The 22,720-nt window shown below is 44.6% G+C and overlaps 1 protein-coding gene and 1 non-coding gene across 2 annotated transcripts in view; both read right to left on the bottom strand.

Annotated features, from left to right (window-relative positions):
• The window catches only part of eif4g1b (eukaryotic translation initiation factor 4 gamma, 1b), a 52,963-nt gene that overhangs the window by 7,555 nt on the left and 22,688 nt on the right, over window positions 1–22,720 (bottom strand). Inside the window, exons 9-20 of the mRNA XM_030108183.1 lie at window positions 15,596–15,735; window positions 10,458–10,550; window positions 9,341–9,425; window positions 7,235–8,251; window positions 7,014–7,102; window positions 5,848–6,040; window positions 4,987–5,120; window positions 4,784–4,909; window positions 4,280–4,702; window positions 3,479–3,625; window positions 3,048–3,284; window positions 1,865–1,969 (exon numbers count right to left, since the gene is read on the bottom strand). Coding sequence (XP_029964043.1) covers window positions 1,865–1,969; window positions 3,048–3,284; window positions 3,479–3,625; window positions 4,280–4,702; window positions 4,784–4,909; window positions 4,987–5,120; window positions 5,848–6,040; window positions 7,014–7,102; window positions 7,235–8,251; window positions 9,341–9,425; window positions 10,458–10,550; window positions 15,596–15,735 — 2,789 coding nt within the window. The remainder of the gene's footprint in view (window positions 1–1,864; window positions 1,970–3,047; window positions 3,285–3,478; window positions 3,626–4,279; window positions 4,703–4,783; window positions 4,910–4,986; window positions 5,121–5,847; window positions 6,041–7,013; window positions 7,103–7,234; window positions 8,252–9,340; window positions 9,426–10,457; window positions 10,551–15,595; window positions 15,736–22,720) is intronic.
• Window positions 3,705–3,779, bottom strand: LOC115401260 (small nucleolar RNA SNORD66). The gene has a single exon (XR_003932891.1). It is a non-coding gene; the product is annotated as a small nucleolar RNA SNORD66 (small nucleolar RNA).

The raw sequence follows: 22,720 nt of genomic DNA, 5'->3' as shown, positions 1-22,720 counted from the left end.
TTGAAGTGGTTTTGCAAAGAAGAGTGGGCAAACACTGCCACATCAAGATGTGCCACCCTGATAGGCTCCTCCCCGAGAAGACTGAGTGCTGTAATAAAAGCCAAAGGTGCTGCGACCAAGTATTATTTTGAGGGTGTGCATATTTATGCAACCAGGTTTTTTCAGTTTTTTTTATTTTGTATTTTTCCCTTTAAAGGTTTTAGCTTTTTTTTCCAATTGCATTGCACAGGTCATAGGTCACATTAAAGGTGGAAAATGCTGTGAAATTATTTGTCTTTTTCATCACAAAAACCTGGCATTTCAACAGGAGTGTGTGGACTTTTTATATCCACTGTATATTTTATTGATAAGTACTTTATGCTTCTCTTTCATGTTGACTCTCCTTGCTTTGAGAATCTCTCAGTAAAGATTAGGATTATATTCATTTTAATATGACAAGAAGAAACAAATCAATATCGGTATAGATATTGATTACATGAGTGAGATTTTCCAGTTGGTTTCAGCCTCACAGTTTGAGCAACTAAAAAAACCCCACATTATCAGACATTATCAAAAACTGCCAGGTCAATCATTTTTTTCCAGATATGAAGTCAATCAGACCAAAAACTGAAGCACAGCATGAGCAAAACTACTTAACACTTGTAAAAACGCAAAACTTTTCTGAAACAAAAACACAAAAACAATGTTTTCACTTGAAATGTTGCGTAATGAAACATATAATTTGTGACTTGCTCAAAATTTCATTAAAAAAAAAAAAACACAAATACCTGCACAAGTTAATAAACTGATTATACATAATAAAATACAATAGCTTTTGTACGTACTCTCCAGTATTCGGCTTTAGTTCTGAGGAATCAGAATTCATTGAGGTTAGGGAGGAAACGCTTCTCTAAATCTTTGTCATGAGATCCTGACTGCAACTACAGCTCATAAAAGTACTGAAACAGATCAAGTTTCACTGGTGGGAGAAAAACAGTGTTTACAGTTTGTGTCATACGGTTAAATCCAGCTGAAATGTTCTGACTGAGAGCAGCTGATTCTGCCTTGTAAAAACACTGAAGGCAGTTTTGTGAGACTGTGTGGGTGGGACATGAAGCTTTTCACTACAGGACTGCAGCATTCCTATAGAAGAAAGAAGCTTCAACAACGGCGCATTGAAGTGGCTGCTGAAAGAAAACTTTGATGAAATCACTGAAAATGCGGTGGGAAACATCCCGAGACACACACACACCCACGCAGTGACACAGCAGGTGTTCAGAACGATCACTGGGAGACACTCAAACCAGTTTAAAAGGAGGAGACGGTGTGTGTCGTCTCAGCCAATGGCACAGAGGAGCTCAGTGTGTGGAGCCGCCCTGCATTCAACAGCCGAGGAAGGCCTCTCTCCTTCAGCCTGCAGGAGACTCACACAGGTCAGGGGTTAAAGGGCCAGTGCAGGCCTCTCCGTGGCTGTGTATGGCACCACACACACATATTACTGGTGAACTACATCCAGCAGTACGGTCAAAAAGCTCTGCAAACACCAAAAAGGTCAAAATATGAGAGGACGTTTTGGATGGGTTACTCTGGTTGTAGCCTTCCAGCAGCCATTAAGTGCTGAGTCACGCTTGGACAAGCACTAAAACACACACTGTGCACAAGCAAAGCCAAAAAAAAAAGCGTGATCTCTTGTAGGACTGTGCCAAACAAAGAAGTGTTTGGTAGTTTTGCCATCACATGACGCAAAAAGGGTGAAAATCTGTGTGTGTAATACAGTTTGTGCATGTGTAAAATGTTTTGAAGACCCCCGTCTGTGGACGAGCAGGCTAAGAATAAAAAGTGCCAAAAAGTAAGACGCCCCTCTGGTGTTTGTGTGAGGATTTACCCGTCGCAGGTCCAGAACATCCTGCAGCATGAAGCGGATCCTGGAGGAGGTCTTCCTCTCCTTTATGATCTTCTCCATCTGGTTGAAGTACTGGTCCATGCGGGGCTGAGAATAACACATTACGTATATCAGAATCATTTAATACGAAGTCTATGAAAGCTAAGATATTTTTTTGAAAAAGGAGAACTCAAGGTAGCACTCAAGGTCTGTATCAAAAATCAAAACGGGTCTTGGAGTTTGGACGTCAACATGCTTCATATCCACTGTCCCACCAGCCTCCACTGCAGTGTTTCAAGTACCTATCCTTAAGTTACTGGACCTGATTCACACTGCAGCATAGAGGCCCATACAAGTAAATGTGGCTACAGTAGCTCAGTTGGTAGAGCAGGTTGTCTTATAACCGGAAGGTTGGCGGTTCGATCCCCGCTCCCGCAGGCGTAAAACTGTCGTCGTGTCCTTGGGCAAGACACTTCACCCACCCTCTAAGTGTGAATGTAGTGTGAGAGTGAATGGTTGGTGGTGGTCGGAGGGGCCGATGGCGCAGATTGGCAGCCTTGCTTCCGTCAGCCTGCCCCAGGGCAGCTGTGGCTACAATAGTAGCTTACCACCTAGTATGGTGTGAACGGGTTAATGTGATATTGCAGTGTGAAGCGCTTTGGGCTCTGTCATGCAGGGTAAAAAGCGCTATACAAGTGTAGTCCATTTACAAAACAACCTGTTTTGAAAACAGCCCGGTGGTGTAGTTATCAAATATTTAGAAATATAAACCTCTGAAATGAAGCCTGTCGGCTGAAGATGTCACTTTCACAAACTGTTATCTATCAGATCCTTAAAGCAGTGGACTCAACACAATGAGACCAGAGCTGGGATATCAGTGATGCTGATAACAAACCAGCTGCATTTCGCATATTTCATGGCTGTGTTGATTATACCCGCTTGTGCTTCTTCTGTATTATAGTTTTACCGATGTGTTTTCAGGCATTGTTGGGGTTTCTATTTTGTATTTTTTGTCTATTTTGACATTCTGTGTTGATAGAGCCTGGTGGACACTTGCTGCATTTCAGTGGCATGCTGTGTGTGCATGTGATGAATAAAACTGATTTAATCTCAGTCAAATCTAAAACAATATCAACTTGTGCAACATGCATGTCACAGAGACTGTGACTGTGCGTGTGTTTCGTACTTTGGCCTTCTCAAAGTCGAGGTCCTTGCCGATGGTGGACAGCAGTCTGCAGAGGCACTCCAGGGATTCCTCGTCGTGGTTTTTCAGCAGCTTTACGATACAGTCGTGCATGATGACCTCCGTGAGCATCTTGAGCTTGAACAGCTCGCCGATGAACTTGATGTTGCCCAGCGAGCGTCTCCGGGCCTTGTCTTTAGCGTCTTCCAGCTCCTCGCGGAGCCGCTGCTTCTCCTCGTCCTGCCGGGGAAACGACGAATGGAAAAAGGAGGATGAGGAAGACCATCAGCGGTTTACAAGTTCAAATTGACATTCTAAATCTATAATCTTTGTGAAAATGTGTTTTTTTTTTTTTTTCTGAACTCAGAACGTTAAATAATTGGTCTTTTCATGTCATTGAACAGGGTTCCACATTTCATGACTCAGCACTTTACCCCTGCAGCAGCTTCCAGCTCTTTCTGCTTCTTCTCAAAGATCTCATCATCGTCCTTGTCCTTCTCGAACTCCTTCTGGCATCGGTTTAGTAGCAGCTTGCGGAAATTCACAGTGACTCCCGGCTTATCTGTGGTGTGGACTTTAAGCTGGAATGAGCACAGAAAACGTCCGTGAGAAACTAAAGGAAAACAATATGTGGAGTTAGTTTGTTTGGGGTTACAGGAGCTCCTCTGTTCCTCACTCCCAGCATTTTTATCAGTTGTTTGGACACGTGGTTCTAACGAGAGGTCTTCACTGGAGCCTGACGACACCAAATAAGATATTCAACTGAGTCATGTTAACTTTTAAACTGAAGGCTGCTTGACCAAAAATATTTATGAAGTAAATGTGTCCATGACGTCCATAAAACAATGTCCCCTGATTTATAAAGGTTGTTTGATTGAAGATGAAATACCAGCACTAACAACACTCTACAGGAACAAAATGTAAAATCAAACCCCACAAGTTTTCATTATTTCACCAAAAGTCATTTGAGGGGAAAAACAGTGTAAATTCAGTGAGGACTTGACCTGTGCTGAGATTTAACCGTGGTCCCTAAACCTCAGTTTGCTGCATTAGATGAATCCTTTACATCAGGGGTGTCAAACTATCACTGTACATTCCTCAGATTCGCTTCAAACTTTTAAGTCAGACCCAAAGCATCCAACCATCTATCAGCACCGACCACAGCTGACTGTGGGAGACGGCAGGCTAACTTCAGTCTTCTGAACCGTATCTCTGTCGGCCGAGGCTTCACTCACCCCGCTAAGGCAGCGGCACATGTTGGCGTAGGCCACCGAGAAGTCTGGCTCGGAGATGGCCTTCTCGAAGGTGAGGTCGATGACGCCTTTCAGCCTCTCCTCGGTGTCGATGGTGAGCTCCGTCACCTGTTTCATCAGCTGCTGGAACTTCTGCGGGGTCAGCTTGTTGAGGATGCTGCGCACCCGTTTGAACAGCTCCTGGGTCTTCTGGTTGTCCGGGTCGTTCTCCTCCTGCTCCACCGCGTCCTCCACCACGCGGCTGCGGTTCGTCACCTTCTTCGCCGAGGGCTTCCAGGCCTTCTCCGCCTTGTTGAGCTGAATGTCGTCACCGAGCGACATGCTGGTGATGATCTTCCTCGGCTCTTTCCTCTGCATCTGCTGGGAGCGCCGCGGGCCGCCCACTCCCATGCCCATGCCTGGAGGCTGGCGGGAGGAGACGGAGGAGGTTAGAGAAGTCGATTCTTGTATCTTTTGTTACCTCCATCAGGGATGGCGTTTGCTTACCGGTCCTCGGCCGCCTCCTCCCATTCCGGGCCTTCCCAGGTTTGCGAATGAGGGCGTGAAGTCGGGTCCACAGTTCATTCCTGGAAGGCGACTCGGGTCGAGCTGCCTCAGAGGAGTCTTATTAGCCTGAACAGGATAAAACCAGAGTCAGATTCATTCACATCTCAAATCACTCAAGCAAACTGTGTGTGTTTGGTTTGCACCTTATCGAGGACGACATCGCTGATGGCGGGCAGACCCTCGGGCTTATTCATGCTGGCTGAGATGAACTGGAATCCCAGAAGAAACTCCCGGTCGTATTTCTTCTTCTCCTCTGGGTTGATTGGCTTCCATTGCTCTGAAAAGACACAACAAGATGTTTCACAACGGAAACACTCCCGACCAAACAGTCCTGCAGCAGCATGTTGGGAATGTAACCTGAATGTTTATGATTATGTTGTTTTGCAGTATTTGCCAGGTACATTTGACAATCTTGATTACAACTGTCAAGGTTTCAAATGCAGCTTCAGTTTTTATGGTTTCTTGTCCTCAATAGCTGAATATCATTAAAATCCTTGTGCAGGGGTGTCAAACTCATTTCAGTTCAGGGGCTTGCTATTGTCTGAGAAACTGTATCATCTCACATTACAAAGCACGGCCACAACTTCCTGTTCCTGCATCTGATACTTTAACACTACATTGATGTTAATCTTAACTTTTTCCTACAAATAAAGCCTGAAAATGGGCCAGCGACCCACAAATTTCGATCCCTGTCACAGTATGCAGGGAGGATTCATTACCTGCAGTTTGTTCAGGACGATGCTCTTGATAAAAGCCATGAGAAGGCAAGCAGTCACAACATAAAACCCCATGTGCCCAGTGTCAGAGTTACTCCAGCACGAAGCGCGATGGGTCGTAAAGCTTTGCTCTCACATTGGTATAGTTCTCCAGTGAACGCTGAGAATCAGGTTAAAAGGCCACTCCCTCGGCTTGAATGATGAGCACATGAATGACGAGCTGCGAGCTGAGCAGTGTGAGCGAGATAAGATTGTTGTTCTGAGACGTGTCAAGGTTCAGGAACCCACCCTCTTTGTACTGGTACTTCTTGTCGGTGGCGGATGGCTGGGGAGAGTCGGGCTGGATGTTCTCGGCGTCCAGCTTGTCCTCCTTGTCCTCCCAGGTCAGGTCCGCCTCCTCTGGGGCAGGGGGAGAGGCAGCAGGGCGCTGAGGCTCCGGGGCCGGGGCGGGTTCCGGCTCTGGTGGGACCACCACCTGTTCCTGGGTCAGGAAACAATGTTGGAAATGCAAGCTCAGACATATCATATCATCTGAGGCACCAAAGTTTGAATCTTCACACTATGATACCAACACTGGTGCTTCATATTAAAGCAATACAAGGATGAAAAACTGGGTCTTCTTTTCCTTTTTATTTTCTTAACTGCAGGCAGACAGATATGCTTCAGCTCTTACGACTGTAATGTTCCCACTGTGCTTTCTGCCTGCGCTCCAACAAACTCCACTTTTCATCAAAATCAGCTTAAGGTAACCATCAGGATGGTTTACTGAATGTATATATGATATACATCATACAGACAGACATCACATAGACTTGAACACATGTTAACGGAGCTTAGATCACCAAACTTGTGCTTTTGTGACATATTTTCAATCATCTAACAGTGAAAAGGGCTTCAAAACCTCTTTCACACTGAGATTTGAGGTGTGATATTTGATGATGCTGCTATGACAGCTAGCTTGCTAGCATTAGCTTTAGTGCCATGCTGTCAGGGTGAGTCTGTAAGGACATGTATGGGAGACGTGTTTTTCACTGTATTTTGCACCATTAGGTTTCATTAAAATTTGTTATGTTGCACAGACATCATATAGATATCTACAAAACAAAACATGAAAACTCCTGAAGTTGAAAATTAAAGGTTATTATGGCACTATTTCACCAGTTGGGCCCATTCAACATGAAACTGGTCTGTACATGGCCTCTGAACTAACATGTCCTTGACACCCCTGACTTATACTGTTTCTTTCCCATGATCATAGTTCTTCATACTGCGACATGTTTTCTTCTGATATTGTTCCAAGTGTCTGTTTCTGACAGTTCACTTTATTAAACAGAAAAGTGGAGCTGCCTTTGTGAGAACTGCTTCCCGTTTTGATTTAACCTGGGCTGTGTTTGAAAGCATCAGAACATGCAGGATGAAAAGAAGACACGAGAAGATGAGATGCACATACAAACCTCTTTAAAGGCATCGAGGAGATCTCCCACAGCCTCCTTCTTGTTCAGATCCTTCATCTTCCTCTTCTTCTTTGGCACAGACACAGCAGCTACATTAAAGGAAACAAGTAGACACACATCTGACGCCTGAGTCTCAAAGCAAAGGGGGATTATCACTGTCACACTTGATCACAGATCAGTAATATTTACTGGATTGGGGAAGTTATGAGGAGGGGATTTACCTTGCATAGTAGTTTCTACCAGGGCGGGGGCGGCGGGCTGAGGAGGCGGGGTGCCCTCCCTCTCCTCTGCTTCGGGAGGGGGAGGACTGGGCACTGTTTCAGAGGGGCTCTCGGCGAGGGAAACCGTCTCCACGGGAGATGGCGTTTCCTCCTTGGCGTCGGGCTCTACTGGAGTGACGTCCGGTTCGACGACGGGAGCCGGGTCCTGTGCCTCGGGCAGAGCGGGCTCCGGATCCTCGGCTGCTTTGGGAATTTCCTGGACAGCAGGTTCGGGTTCCGGCTGGACGACGGGTGCGGGCGTGGCCTGGAGAGCAGGCTCGGGCACCACCTGGACAGCAGGCTCGGGCACCGCCTGAGCAGTGGGAGCGCAGACCTGCGCGACGGAGTCCCGTTCCACGTCGGGCTCGGCGATCGGGCTGTCGTCGCGCTCGGCTGTGCTGACGGCGGGGGCCTCGGGATCTTGGGGCGCCGGTAACGGCAGCCCGTTTGGAAGCCGGAGCTCCTCGGGCTGTGCGATGGGCGACTCCAGGGGCGCCTCCAGGTGGCAGGGTGGTAACGTGACCAACAGTTTCTCCGGCTCCGCCTCCGTCTCGATGTCTGCTACGCCGTTGGTCGCGGAGGAGGCAGCGAGGGGCGTGTCCCGGGAGGCGGCCTCTTCTGCTACGGGCTCCACCTCTTCCACCACCTCTGTGGCTTTCTTGTCTGATCTGTCCTGCGCAGCGCAGGCGGGGACGGGGTCTGGAAGGGGCGCGGGGTAGGCGGGTATCTCGGGCGCACTCTGAGGGGGAGGCGTGGCTTCCCGTAGAGGCGGGGGAGCGTCCATCACATCTGCAACAGGCGCGCTGGGTGCAAACGAGGGAGTAGTGTTGAGAGGGGCTGTTTCTTCTTGAATGAGCAGCGGTGGCGTGGGGGTCTTAGTGTCTGTGTCAGTGGGGGGAGATTCTGCAGGGATGGGGTCGGTTTTCGCAAGTTCAGGCGTCTTTGACGGGGGAGGAGGCGTGGGCTTCCTTCTGTCATCTGGAGAGATTAAAGACAGAAACAATGTGACTTCCAGACATTCACTCCCTCTTCAGCCGATGACTGATTGACTCATTGTCAACACTGGGTGGCTATCAGGCTTTATTTGACCAAGTCAGGGGACAAAAGAACCGTGCAATCCAGTCCCACATGTAGGCTCCTCCAACACAGACTACATTTTCACAATTCCTTCAAAATCACCGGTGTAAGTAAATGTCAGGAGGGTTAACCAGGTCAATCACTTACAAAAGTTCAGAAAATATACTCTTTATACCACTACATAATTTAGATCCCCTTTATTCGACAATGTTTTAATTAACAATGAATGACAAAGAGCTTGACATAAGAAAAGCTATTAAGAGATCAGGTCATGTCTATGGTGGAATAATTTCAAACTCAGCTATGTACACCTGACATACAGTTTCACTTTAATTAGTATTTAAAGACTTCAACCTCAGTCTAGTGTTACGACTGTAATCGCATTGTGCCTGTAATCGTTTTCTCATTGCAGTAAGCAAAACAAAGTTAGTTCTGGTTTGGGAACTTTGATACAAAAAACTCAAGTGGAAAAGTCCTCTTCCACAAATTCTAATCCATTTGCACGTCTTTAAAGATTCACATACTTCTTATTCTTTCCCCGAGCAACATTTCTGCTTCTCAACTCCTGAGAATTCCCAAACTAGGGCTGAGAGAAGATAAACGCCATTGTTTTCCTCTCAGCCCTGAGAGAGAGAGCACACATTTCTCTGTGATGTGTAATATGTCAACTAGAATTGAAATGCAACACTGAGCAATGTCAGCTCGCTCATTAGCGTAAGGCTGGTTACCAGTCACCGCTCTCGCCGGGAATTGATTGTAGAGTGGCTTCACCTCGGTAATAGCGGCAAGTACGCTAATTTTTCAACTCTGAAGGGAAAGCATCAGCTTGAAACGAGCCATTTTCACTCACTGAACTGGAACGCCATAATAACGTTGAATTACAGCCTCCATTAAAGACAAACTGATCGTTAATTATCTTGAAAATTAGATTTAAGTGAACAATCAGAGAAAGACTGCTGCATTGGCATATCGTGCGTGTGCGTGTCTCACCTGGTCGAACCACTGCTGGAGCAGCTGGGGCGTTCTCACCGTTCGCCTGCGTCGCCGCTGTACTTTCTGATCCCGATATGGCTGACTGTTGGAACATACGCACACAGGGGAAAAATCAAGCATGACCTTAGTGGTTAGGACAACACGGTTTTTCCATTTTACAAAAATACATATATCATGTTAGTTCCCCGTTGGTTGTAGGAGCCACATGTTTGTACGCCACAGCATTCCTTGTAACTGCTAACACATGGACGTCATGGAAGTCCGTGTTTCTCATTTAGGTTTGAATGTTGAATCAGAAACTTCACGTTTTTATGTTGCAACATGAGTCGTGAAGAGGTGCTGTTAATTATTGTAATCACAATCATCTAAATGCTGCTTTTACTGTGATGAGTTCCATAACTGTTGAATCAACATCAATAACAAATTAATTGATTTAAAAAAAAAATTATATTGGTTCCAGATGTCCTGACAACATTTGTTCCAGCTCAGAGGATAATGCATTTTGCTTGATGTATTAGAGAATTTAAAGTTTGAGAAAGAGGATACAAAAACGGAGAAAGTTAAAAAAAAAAAATTTAAATAAAAAAAAACTGAAAAAGAAATATAACAGAAATAAAACGTAAACTTCATCAATAAGTAAAATGAAACACAAGACAATGTATCTGTAATGAGACAATCAAGCTGTAAAGCATGAATGGAGGAAAAAAAAAATCCAGATCTACATAGAAAAATAAGTTAATAAGTGAATACTTTTATGTCTTTGATGCATAAATAAGAAAATTAAATAATAAGAAAATATCACATCAAAATTTTCAGTAATTGAACTTTTAATTTTTAAAAGTTACGAATGCTCAAAAAAAAAAAAAAAAGAATCCTTCACCAAATTGCGTATTTTGACGTAATAATGAATCACAATCATAAATGATTACATTATTGTCATCTTGATCTACTTTTTTTGTGTCAACCAACAACAAATAAGTTTAAAACTCATTTTCTAAATGCCTAAAAGTTCATTTTTAGCCACTGTGACTAATTGAAATCCTTCTCTCTAACTAAAATCCCGCTCCTCATGTGACTGACACGAGCAGATACGGGATGAATACTTGCTGTTCACCTGTGGGGGGGTTGGGGTGGAGCCGCTGCGGCCCCCGGACATAATCTCCTCCGTGATATCTCGACCTCCTTGGTTAGGGTCTCTTATTCTGATCTGCGGAGGAAAAAGAAGCAGATGGAGATCAGAAGCACGTGAGACATTTGAAAAGGAACGAGGAGGAAACTTTTGGAGGAACGTGACTGGAGCCGGAGGATCTGTGTCCTGGACAGCCGTTAAGCCTGTTCAGCGTCTCTCCATTCAATCATCGGCCTGTGCAGCACGGTATCCAAACCTCCGACCGCTGTGCACATTCCTCCGCTGCACGACTGAGAGCACGTCGGCCTCTGACTCACCAGAGGGGCTGCGAGCCGAGCTGTGCGGCTCCAGGCTGACTCGCCGAGCCCTCTGGTTTGAGCTAACAGAAGACTTTCCTGTTTCGGGCCTGGAGCAGCCAGGAGGAGTAAAGAAAAAAACCTGAGACACACGCGCTGTCCATTCTCTTGATCGCACTCTGAAAGCGTGTTCCTGGGTGAAGCCGGAGCTGTCATGAAAGTGGTATTAATAACCAAAGTGACGCATGCAGTCGCTGGACAAGGATTAAACTGCAAAAAGTTACCAGAGAGCTGTTGAAGCAGTTCTGCTCTCTGGCCTACTTTCCTTTCCCCCTAAAGCGCAGCAATATTTGCCCAACACTGCTGACCTTTACCTGGCTTGGTGTGCCTGCAGATCCTCTCGCTATGAAATCCCTGTGGGCCTCAATCTCATCCTGGGGGTGGGGGGCTGAAGAGGCCACTCCAGCTGGACTTTAAACCCACCAAGTCACAAAAAAAAAAAAAAGAAAAAGGAGGAGGGCGGTGGAAAGTAGGTTCCACCTCGAATCAGTGATAGCTCCACGCCGGCACAACGGGACACGGCGAGGGCTGAGGCCTGACTGTCAGGGAGCTTAGCAAGCAACTTGACTCACTCTCTCCCTCTTTCATAGACCCAACAGAACAGGGAGGGGGGAAAAAAAGGGATAAAGCCACTGGCCTTGTAAAGCTATGGAATTGGAATGTGCACCCCCGCCCACAGCGGAGAGTAACCAGACAGTTAAAGGGGCCGGGGAGAGAAGGAGGGGCATGCAGGGAGGGAGGGAGGGAGGAGAGAGATACGAGGGGGGAGGGGGGAATGGGAGGTTTTCCAGGAAGAAGGGAAAAAAAAAACAGTTATTACCAAATGAGCTGCAGCTAGTGAGAGAAACTCCCCCTTTTTAATGCATTCTCACTGGGCTGTCAAGTCAAGACTTTTTTTCTCTCTCCCCACAAGCTCGGTCTTTCTGAGGAGGAAGGAGAAGCTGGGAGGAGGAGGAGGAGGAGGAGGGGAGGAGGAGGGGGAGGAGGAGGACGGATGCCACAGCAGCAGAGGAAGGCTGCCTGGTTAGCCTTTCCGGCTCAGAGAGGGGGAGGAGACCGTTGGCCACGTGGAGCTGAGCTATGTGCTGACATGTCCTTCAACCCCCACCCTCCCCTCCTCTCTGAGCTTTCTCTCAGAGGCTGAGCTGGTGGGGGGGCAAAAAAAAAAAAAAAAAAAAGAAAAAGTGGGGAGCCGATCCTTCGAGCGACTCCAGATCGTCACCTTTAACCAAACGTGCAGAAGACTGCGATGGCATTGCTTTGGCGTGGGTTTCCACTGAACTCCTCTCTGCTTATCTGTGGGACTTTGTATACCGGTGCACACGATGCCTCAGACGGAAGGTCACCACTCGCCCACACTCGGCCCGTGTTTGCATTGACGTGTCCTTTACGAAGCTCCAAATCAACCGGCATCACTCCCGAAAAATAGATGATTCGCCCAGAAGTTCACAAGGCCTCGTGGCATCTCCTCCAGGACTGCAGAAACCTTTACGAGCTCGGAGGAGCACATCTGTGATGCAACCTCACCTCGGCCGGGCCGTTATCTCTCGGCCGGCTTCAGATTATCCTATACAGTTTCTGACTCGCCTCTGCATGCGTCTGCTGCATGAGAGGCACAAACTGGGGCTTCAGTTCGCACAGAGTTACCACATACCAGCCCCGGGCCGTCTCAGAGAGCCGGGGTGGAGGTGGGGGGGAAACACTAGACATACTGCAGAAGAGGGGAATATGTCCAACGGTGGCAACAAGCTAAGGTCACAGCTATCTGTAGCCATCGGAGGAGAACTGAACTTTACGTTCAGACTCAAGACGCATGATTGCAAAATGTCAAGCTATGTTGCGCTGTCGCTGTACCGACAGATCACTGTTTCGCTGAAGGGAGACTAATCAAGAAATCAAGAAAGAGACTGAATTCTTTAAACAAGCCATAATTATCTTAAATACTGTACATCATTACAATCAGCTGCTTTTGGCTGGAACTTTCAACCAGAAGACAAAGTGAGTGTTTCACATGTCTGCAGCTTTTCTAGAGGTCTGTGAAGCAGAGAAGAATGCAAAACTCTTAGTCCGTTACCTATGCACTGACCCGAAAAACTGGATGTTTATGAAACAGACGGGTGTGGTAACAGAGGGTGGGGTTTTTTGTTGCCTAAATGTTAATAGTAATTACATCCATCAACAAATAAAATTAAAAGAACACTAAAAACCCTGATATCACTTAGTAAACCATCAGTTTCACTGTGATCGGAAACTTCATGTAATGTCAGTGTTATGGTAAATTTCAGGCCTCATTTACCCAACATTTCAAGTGAAAACGTATCATTCTGCTTCGAGGAAACTTTTGCGTTTAGACGTGAACGTTTTGAAAATTCCATTTCCACGGAAATGGCACAAACTCTGAAAGTGCCAGGCCACGAGTTGATGCTGTTGGTTGTTGGCTGTGCTGTGTGCACACGCACACAGAACACAATATGCTACAACAATAATGAGTGCACGGATATTCGTATGGACAGACGATCAGGTTCGATTGCTATTCCAAATGACTCCCAACTCTAAAACTGCCAAGTCACGGGACAATACGAACTTGGAGTCATGACTATCTGGAGGCCGTTGCCGCTTTTGTAAATCTACTTGCCCATGTGCAGAAGAGGTATTTATTTCGGCTGCTGGCCACATGCGCAGTGTAAATTTTAATAGTCTGTATTTGATAACGTCAACCTGTCCAGGGACTACAGGTGGAAATTAGCATTTTTTGCTATAACCTGGCACATGCATATTTTCCTTTAGTGGATTAATGTTTTACTGTGCATTGTCCCTGATTAAATAAAAAAAAAACCCAAAAAAACCATGCGCAGTGGCAGCGTTGGAGACCAAACTCTCTCGCTCACATTCTGTCATCAACTCAGAGTGTGATACAACAGATCTGAAAAGTTTGTTGACTGAAAAATTGTGTCCACATCAATACAGTGGTTTAGTGGAACATAATTATGACCAATGCGAGCACTGTTCCTCTTAATACTTTCATGATATCACCTTTATTCAAGACTCAACGTTCGTAATCTTTATTTAGAAGATTCTAGTGTTTCAGCTGACTCAGTTTTATCTCTATCTGTCATTATTACTTAAAAATATATTAAATCTAAAATAATCTGCATTTCAGCACATTTTTGGTTAAAAGAACTGCTTTTAACAGTAGAATCAAGATATTTCCTGTCTTGTCAGAACTTGCCTTCTTAAATACCCTGCAGTCAACTTAAGCGCTGTTCGTCTGGCCATCAGAGATGTGCCAGTTGCAGCCTTGAGCCAAAACAACAATGAAATGAGGTCACTGCTTTCTCACTCCCACATCTTACATTCCTACATTCAAAGCTACAGACAGAAGAAGAAGAAAGGGAAGTTTACACTCTTTAATATTTCCAGCCGTGTTCTTAAAACCTTCTTGTTTGGGTGCATTGCATGTGAATCAGAAAACTTGAGATAGCTTTAAATTTATCTCAAAAACATCAGTAAGAGACAAAAAGCAACACTGTTATTTGGAAATAACACACTATCATTTACTTAATTAACTGTATTTATTGCTCATCATATCTCAGGCAGTTCCAACAGGAACTGTATGTTTTAAAGCGTCTCATGATGGATGTACTGTATTTGTAGTTTGACACCAGACTCATGTGTTCACAGCAGTCTGATGCCTGAAGTTTTTCCTTAAAGACGTCACAGCATCGCCATCATGCGAGCTCAGCTCTTCTGTGGATGTTTTTCTTTAAGATTCTTCATAACTTATCCCAACTTGGACATGCGGCTTCTGCCAATGGGCAGCATCGGATGACTGTGATTTGAGACCAGTGTCGTCACCTTGGCGGCTGCTGGTCTGTTTAAACCGGACAATATGGGATGACCTGACGTCAGGGCGGACACAAGAAGCATGTGCACAATCCAAAGCTGGAGATCAGTCTTCAAGCACTGCCTTGACAGTTTGGTCACTGTTCAGTTTAAAAAAAAAAAAAAAGGGCCAGGTAATCTAAGGGTCTTCGGTGTAGGGTAATACCTACATACACACACACTCGATGGTGGGGTAGTACTTCTGAATGGACACATTTCTGGCATTTTGGATCCACTTTGTTACTTGAGCTCGTGTCCTTGCAGTGTTTTTTAACAAAACAGCACAAAGCACAAGTTGTATTTCCTCTGTGTTTACAGTTGCTTAAATGAGCATGCCAGCATCTCCTTTTGAAGAGGTATTGTTACTGTTTGACTTGGGTGTTTTGTTTATTGACTTCCCAGATTAGAAGTGTAGTGTATTTACATTGACTGCTTTCCACTACGTCATCGGATTGGTATCACCTTCCTTGGACTCCAGGCCATGGTGGAAACACAGGCAACAAGAAAGACAGAGTTTAGTTACTTGGAAAAAAAAAGTACCTGGAACTAGAGGTTATTAAAGTTCTTCTTTGCCTGAACGTTGATAAATCCTATTGTTTACAATCTCGGAGCAGTCAACACTACAATCTCCACCGCCATGAAACCACACACACGCCTTCAGAGAACAATTCGCTATAAATGTTAACAATGGTGCGTGCACTTGCATCCGTATGGACAGACGGCTATAGACCGCCAGAACTGATACAAAAGAAAACCGCATGAAGTAATAGTCCAGAATCAGAGTTGATAAACACATCATGTCCAAACATTTCCGCTTTTGGTTCATCGATCTTTTTTCTTGGCTTTCAGAGGGCCGTGTTCAGTGGTGAAGGCTGCTGACTGTACCTGTTTGCGCTCCCGCTTGGTGTGGATGTGCTGGGGGGGCTGAGGTGGTGCTTGCTGCTGTTGAGGAGCGGGGTTCATGATGACGGGCGCCGCCTGCACCGACGGGGTGAACTGAGGCTGCGCGGGGTAGTAAGCCCCAGCTGTGGATCGGAACAGAGAGAAGAATATAAAACAACGTGTACACGCTTAATCCTGTGCTCGCAACTTGACGAGGTGGTATCTGCTTGATGTACCCGGGACGTACACACACACACACACCTCATGACGGGGAAGTAAAGACTATGGCTACACATTAACAGTGTGTGTACGGTTAATGTTCTAAAGATTCCGCTAACCCGATTCAAGACAGCCTGAAAAGATGAAGGCAAGTTGCCATGCTGTGTGTGAGCTCAATAAGGATCTAGTTCTATTTTTAACATAACCAAAGCTTCATTTAATTCAAGTTTTTGGTAATCCAACCAACTCATCAATCTTGTCAAAGACCAGGATCACGTTAACCATCCTATGACTGGATTTATTAGCTGTATAGCTGTTTAAGGATTTAAAAAACCATTGAGTGTTTCTGAATTTTTTTTTAGAAAAGATTACTAAAATATTTTGATTACTGAGAATCTCGTGTTACAGATATGTGGCTCGCTGATGAATCTTGTCAGTGATTGCAGGGTTGGTCTGCAGAAGCCTCGAGGGTCACAGTAATGACGGGTATACAGGCACAAAGCATGACTTTTCTGCTTTTTGGCAGTTGTGTAGATATCGCATACGTGGAAAATACTACCAAAGTACTGTCAGTGTTGAAAGGACTATTGTGGAAAGGATGAAATGTGTGATACAAACCATATGTACAGTTATTCTACTGCTGAAGGGCTAAGATAGAGTGGGAGGGGAAGCAAATTCCCATGATTTTCTATCACTGTTTCACCTAAAAAAAAGTTTAAAATTCAGAGTTATAAACTAAACCGGCAAGCTTTTCAGCTGATGAAAAGAAATTGCTCTTCAACAGAAACCAAGAATATGATTCAAACCAATATTTCTGTGGTGGGCTATGCACCAATTGTTCGCTTCAACAAGAGCCGTGATCTTATCTTATAATGAAAGCACTGTGTTAAAAATTTCCAACTAATACATTTCTCAGTTCAAAACAATGTCCAAAGACTGGATTCTGAACCGTTGGCATAAAGCAGATGTTCTACAGGAGTGGAGAGACTATTTGTTAGATCTACTTGCAGGTAACAGTGAGGAGGCAGCACAGAGGCTCCATTTATACGTCGATGTTTTCAAGTGAAAATGGAAAACTTTCATTGTATTTTGGGTGTCACACGTTTACACAACAATGGTGCTCGAAGTCACTGATAACACAACTTCTTGAAAACACTCTGACTTCGTGGAAATGGGGGAAATTGTTGCATTCCAGACCACAAATTGGCACTGTTTGTTTTTGCAATGAAACCGCACACACAGAGAACAATACATTATAAACATTAACAATGGCGAGTGCATAGACCATTGAATGGACAGACAACAAAGTCAGACTGCTATTACAGGGGGCTCTCAACTACAAAACTATAGAGTTGGATAAAGTCAGATAAACTACTTACTACCGCCATGGTGAGCATGTATTTCAAAAAAGTTAAGTTTTGAGTGGCTTAGGCACAGCTGTCGTGTAGACGGAACATTGTCATCTAAACAGGGTCTCGATAAAACACCTTAAAATGGTTCCTCCAAACCAATCAGAACTGCAAAAGGTGCTTTCTTGACAAAGGCCACAGTGTAACAGAGGCAAATGAAGACTTTAATGCTAGTATGCTGGGAATCAGTAAAAATCGAGTTGAGACTCCTCTCGTTCAAATACACCTCTGATCAAAGTAACAATATACACTCTTATTATAGATACAAATAAATAATCAGTTCCTTCGCATTTTGGTAATTATAACACCAATTGTAAGCGAAATGTAGTATGTACACACGCCAAGAGAGCCGATTCCAAACGTCAGACGAAGCTGCAAAGAAGACAGAAGTATTACAAAATTACAAAATATAGTCCAATTGAGATCAGTTGACAGTACCTTCCTACATCTAAGCCAAGAGAATCATCTGGCTGTCATTAAGGTCAAAGGGTTCACTATTTAAAGCTGATGATTAAAAGCCAACATAACCTTTAACTGGTTAAATAGTGCACTAGTTTTTAGGAATCCAGCCGTCTAAATAAAAAAATCCTTATCCAAACATTTCAAAGCGCATCTATGAGTTAACCAAAGCGTCTGGAGGGACTGTCAGACCGGCCTTCAGACCAAGACACAGCAGAGCCTCCTGAAGGGAACTAATGAGACTGGAGATTCATGATATTCAGCAGATGTCAATATGACTGTTTAAAAAAAAAAAAAAAATCACTAAAATAAACAGACTCTTTTAGACTGCCTGGTCAATAATGTCAACAGTAGATGAGACAGTCAGTGCAGTTACCTGCTTTGTAACTGGCCTGAGCTGCAGTTCAGAACCAAATGTACTTTACTGGAGGAAAAAAAAAAAAAAAAAAGGGGGAAAAAAAAAAAAAGGCTGAAGAGGCCTCCCTTTCAGCACGGTGGCGTCTCTCTCCTGCGCTTGCTCTCTCTCACTCACATTACTGAGTCTGCATTGTGGACCAGCAGCAGCGCAGCCTAAATATAGTCAAAAAAGTCCACACGGACCAACAGGCTGAGGGGGAATGGGAGGGAAGACGGCACGAGAGACAGAGGGAGAGAAAGAGAGAGAGAGGGAGAGAGAAGTAGAAGGGAAGCATTCTCAAAAGTAAGAAAGCCAGGAGGAGTAATGAGACTTTCTTGGACCGAGTCCAGATGCAGCAAATAAGAGACTCGAGATCTGAGTCACAAAGTGGAGGAGTTTGTTGATGGGGAGGAGAGACGAGACGACACCTACCCTCAGAGTCCTGCTGCTCCTGAGAGCCACGGTTCCCCATGCTGAACACTTCTGAGAAAAGTGGAAAATGAACGGAGAGGGGGTTTCTCTCCGAGCCCCCTCTCTGGCTCGTTCCTGTCCTCTCTACAGGTGTCCTCTCAGAAAGATTTCTTTTCACTGCTCGGCCCTCCCTCCTCCGGCGTCCCTGCTTTCGCTCCTCCCTTTGACCTTGATTTCTCCCCTCCTTCCCTTCCTTTGCCCCCCCCCCAGCTCCACTGTTCAGGCTGAAGGCTCCCCTCCTACCTCTCCACCATGGTGAAGTTATCTGATCTGTGCAGGAGAAGACATCAGAGCTCACGACAAAGGGGGGCTGCTGCTGGATTTGTGCGTGTGAGGTTTGGAGAGTTGTGCAGATCGCTCTCGGTGGGAGGGGATCTTAAAAATAGTGCCTGTACACGCATGTCTTTTACCTGACTGCTAGAAAAGGACTCGGTGGTCAGGGAGACCGTACCACTTGGGGCCCTGGGGGGGTGACCGCATGATATTCTGGGATTGTCACCCTGCTGTTACTACAAGTTTACACAAAGCAGAAAAACAACACTTTCCCCACAGAGAGAGCTCACACTCCGCCGGCTCACAAGTTCAAAAGCACCTTCTTACAGTCACTTGACTGCTTATTTGAGGTCATGTGCCATCTGATGTCACAACACGCCATGTGATTCAAGTGACACGCACACACACGCACGCACGCAAGCAGTTTGAGTAGAGCCAAAGCAGCAGCAGCAGTTTGTACCACTACATTTAACACAAACACACTGATTTGTGTCCAAATCTGAGCAATAAATGCTAGAAATATTAACCTCACATAAATACACAGGTACATTGCAAACCACGACTATTCTTTTTTTTCTTTTTTTTCTCAATCTCAGATATCTTTATATTCAAAGCTGGCTTTGGAAAAGTATCATCTGACTGGTTAAAAAGGTTAAAATGTTTAAGGAGTCACAAGTACCCTATTTTGAAGATTATGAGGTGAAACACGGAAAAACATTTTGGACAGCAAAAAATTCTCCAAATGGTTAAGTGCAAAAACAATAATTCAAGCAAACATGAACAGATTGAAAAAAAAAAAAGTTTCAACCTTGACATCATGCCGCCCAAGTGGTGCAAAATGGTCATGTTTGACACTCCTGTTGGATCAGTAAAGTGATCAAACTGAATCAGTGTGAAATCTGGTGCTAAACAACTGTCAAGATGCAGTTTGTGACGATCCTCACTGAAAAATGAAAAGCCACAACAGTTTCAGGTGTTTCACTCGCATTTGGACTTTCACCCAGCAAGATCAATTTTTCAAAGCTTTTCTTCAAGTTTTACCTGCTTTTCAATAGTCTGTACCTTCAAACAGATTTATATTGTGCAAAAAAACAGAATCATGTAGGTGGATGTGTCGGAGAGAACTTGCTGATCTTCTTGATTGTTCTATTAAAACATTTTTAAAATGAACATTAACACCCTTCACAGGCAGCATTGTATTTTCTGTCTGGGAAACTTGTGAGAAATCCCCCCGTCACTACCTTCAAATCCAAACCGTAACAAAAAACAGCTTTACTGTCTCAGTGAAAAAGAGAGAAAACCAACTAGACTGTGTGATGGAGGATTTCTTCATTTGTTCTGTTTAAGAGGAATCAGACAGTGAGTCCAGCTGGATCGTTGTTCACATTACCTCCTGCCTGCCTGACTGATTCTGATGTTAAATATTCACCGGTCATCATCCTGTGTGGGATAAGCAGCAGAGCAAAGCATGTGGGTTGCATTAGAGATGTTTCTGGCAACGCCGCTGCCCCCCCCCCCCCTTAAAAAAAACAGAAATGCCACTGAAAAAGCTTAATATTTTACACCATGTATTCAGGACTAACTGTAAGTCTTTACCTTCAACAAACTGAAGCAGATCTTACAAAGTTACTAAATGGCCACATGGTTACTAATTACATCACTTCATAGATGTCAATGATATCAAAACTGTGGTGGTGCAGGGGATCATAATAATGGAAAAACTAATAAAACAGAACCTTTAATGACTGCAACATTAACCAGCAATACTAGTTAAAACTCTTAAAAAAAAAAAAAAAAAAAAAAACCCTTTCTCCACTCTTTGTTTTGATGATCAATATTATCTTTTTTTGATGAGTGGCAGATGGCTGCATGATGGCTGAACAGTCACTGGAAACATTTCTGTTGTCCCGTTTAACCATTTAGCCAATGATCTCTGGGCTGCAGTCATGAAAGGTGACAAAACACACACTGCACTGCAGTTTGTTGCAAAGGGGTGGCACACAATTTAGACAATGTACTCCGCAACAGCATTATTGTTCTGGGTTTAAAGCAAAAGGGCACTAAAAAAAACATGGCTTTTTTACTTTCAGAATCCACAGCACTCGAGTTCAACTGATTTTTAACAATAACAACTCAAGCAGGAAATGACTCACAACACACGCGGTATCAGAACTGATTAGCAGTTCTTTCCATCACGATTCAGTTAGTTCAAAAGATACTGAAAGTATCAGTTTAATACAGAAACACCAACCCCTGTTAACACACTCAGAGTGTTAATTTGGCCATTTTCGTCCTTTTCACATGTTTTGTATTAGCGTCTGCAGGAGGTAACGCGCTAATGTGAAACAGCGCGAAGCATGTGACACGTGCACACGCGCAGACACAGACACACACACAGCATGATGAAACAGGTGAATCTGGGTGAAAGAAAATCCTGAATTCACTTTTTGAGGTCAGCTGAGGTTAAAAAGATGTGTGCGTGCAAGACTGAAAACACGAGTGAAATTGAAATTAAGATCGTTGTTTTTTTTGTTGGACACGTTGACAGAGTTGGTACGAGGCATCCGAGCTCTGCTGCCAATGAGCGCCGGTCCAACAAAGACTACACATAACTGAAATGCCTAGAGAGTGGGGGGTCAGGGAGTTTGTTTCAGGACGCCGCTGCTTCCTGAGCCGCACCGGCGCACGGCCGCCAGTAGAGGGAGCGAGAACGCATGGGATGAGTCTCGGCTTCAGCCTGCAGTGCAGTTTGCAGGAGACAGGAGGTTAGATGGGAACACTTTGTGTGACTGGGTGGTAATTCACTCCAGACAAAGAACGAGTCCACGATCTGTGAGGGAAGTGCCTCGGGGAATGAATCGCAGTCCCACTTTCACACGGCTGGGCGCAGAGTGGCGACTCGCCGTATGCTCGATTCAGTTGAACCTGCTTTCACTGACTGACAGCAGCTTCCAACATTTTCCAGTTCGCAGCCACACCCAGGCGAGCCGTCCAGCTGCATTTTATTATAGTCAGTATCAAGTCATCACAGCTGATTTCTAACCTCCCCCTTCCCCGCCCCCCCCGCTGGTGTTTGCTGAATGTCACTGCACAACTGATGACAGTCTGGAGGGGACGTCACTGCCTCCTGCTTCATGCAGCATGAACTTCAATAAAAAGACTCTTATTACATGCATATTTAAAAAACATTCAATGTAATTGTGATCCTCAAAGCAGAACACCTCTGTGCAGAATCAGAAGCACTTCTTGGAAACCTGTCTGTGCAGAAATTCATTTAAAAATTAACACAAAAATTCACTGGAAGAGTAAATATGTTGCAACTTGAAGCACACAGAAAAAAAAAAAAAGACCAAAACAGCAGAAATCAGCTGTGGTGAACAACCATCGTCTAATTCAGGGGTGAGCAGCTAATTTTTTCAAAGGACCACATAAAAAATTTGCGCTGAAGGCCGAGTAGCATTGTTAAAAACTATCCTCAGCACTTTCTTCCAGAGGAAAAGTAATAACAAATCTGATTAAAGACATGCCTAATTCAAATGGTATCACTTTTATCTGATTCAATTTGATCTATTTGACTGAAATAATGGATTCCTCAGATTAGAGGCAGAGGTGTTACTCAGTAAACCGATCAGAGTCCATCAGACTGCTTCCCACCGTCTGACCTCTGTACGTAACGTCACTCAGCTGCAAACTACCTGAATAATTACACTTTCACATCATGTTTGTACTAACCACTATTTCTAGAATATGCCCTGATAGCTCTAAATCACCTTCTCACTACGAGACTAATCAAAGGAAAACGTTGCTGCTGGTGATCAAAAACAGCAAAACTGAAAAAAACGCAGAACAGTGAGCGAGAACTGAAAACAGCTATCTGCATATGAAGAAAACTCTTGTTTG

The sequence above is a fragment of the Salarias fasciatus genome, chromosome 14 (genome assembly GCF_902148845.1).
Source record: "Salarias fasciatus chromosome 14, fSalaFa1.1, whole genome shotgun sequence".
Lineage (NCBI taxonomy): Eukaryota > Metazoa > Chordata > Actinopteri > Blenniiformes > Blenniidae > Salarias > Salarias fasciatus.
Note: the sequence above shows the minus strand (reverse complement) of the source record. Positions and strands in the feature narration are given on the sequence as shown.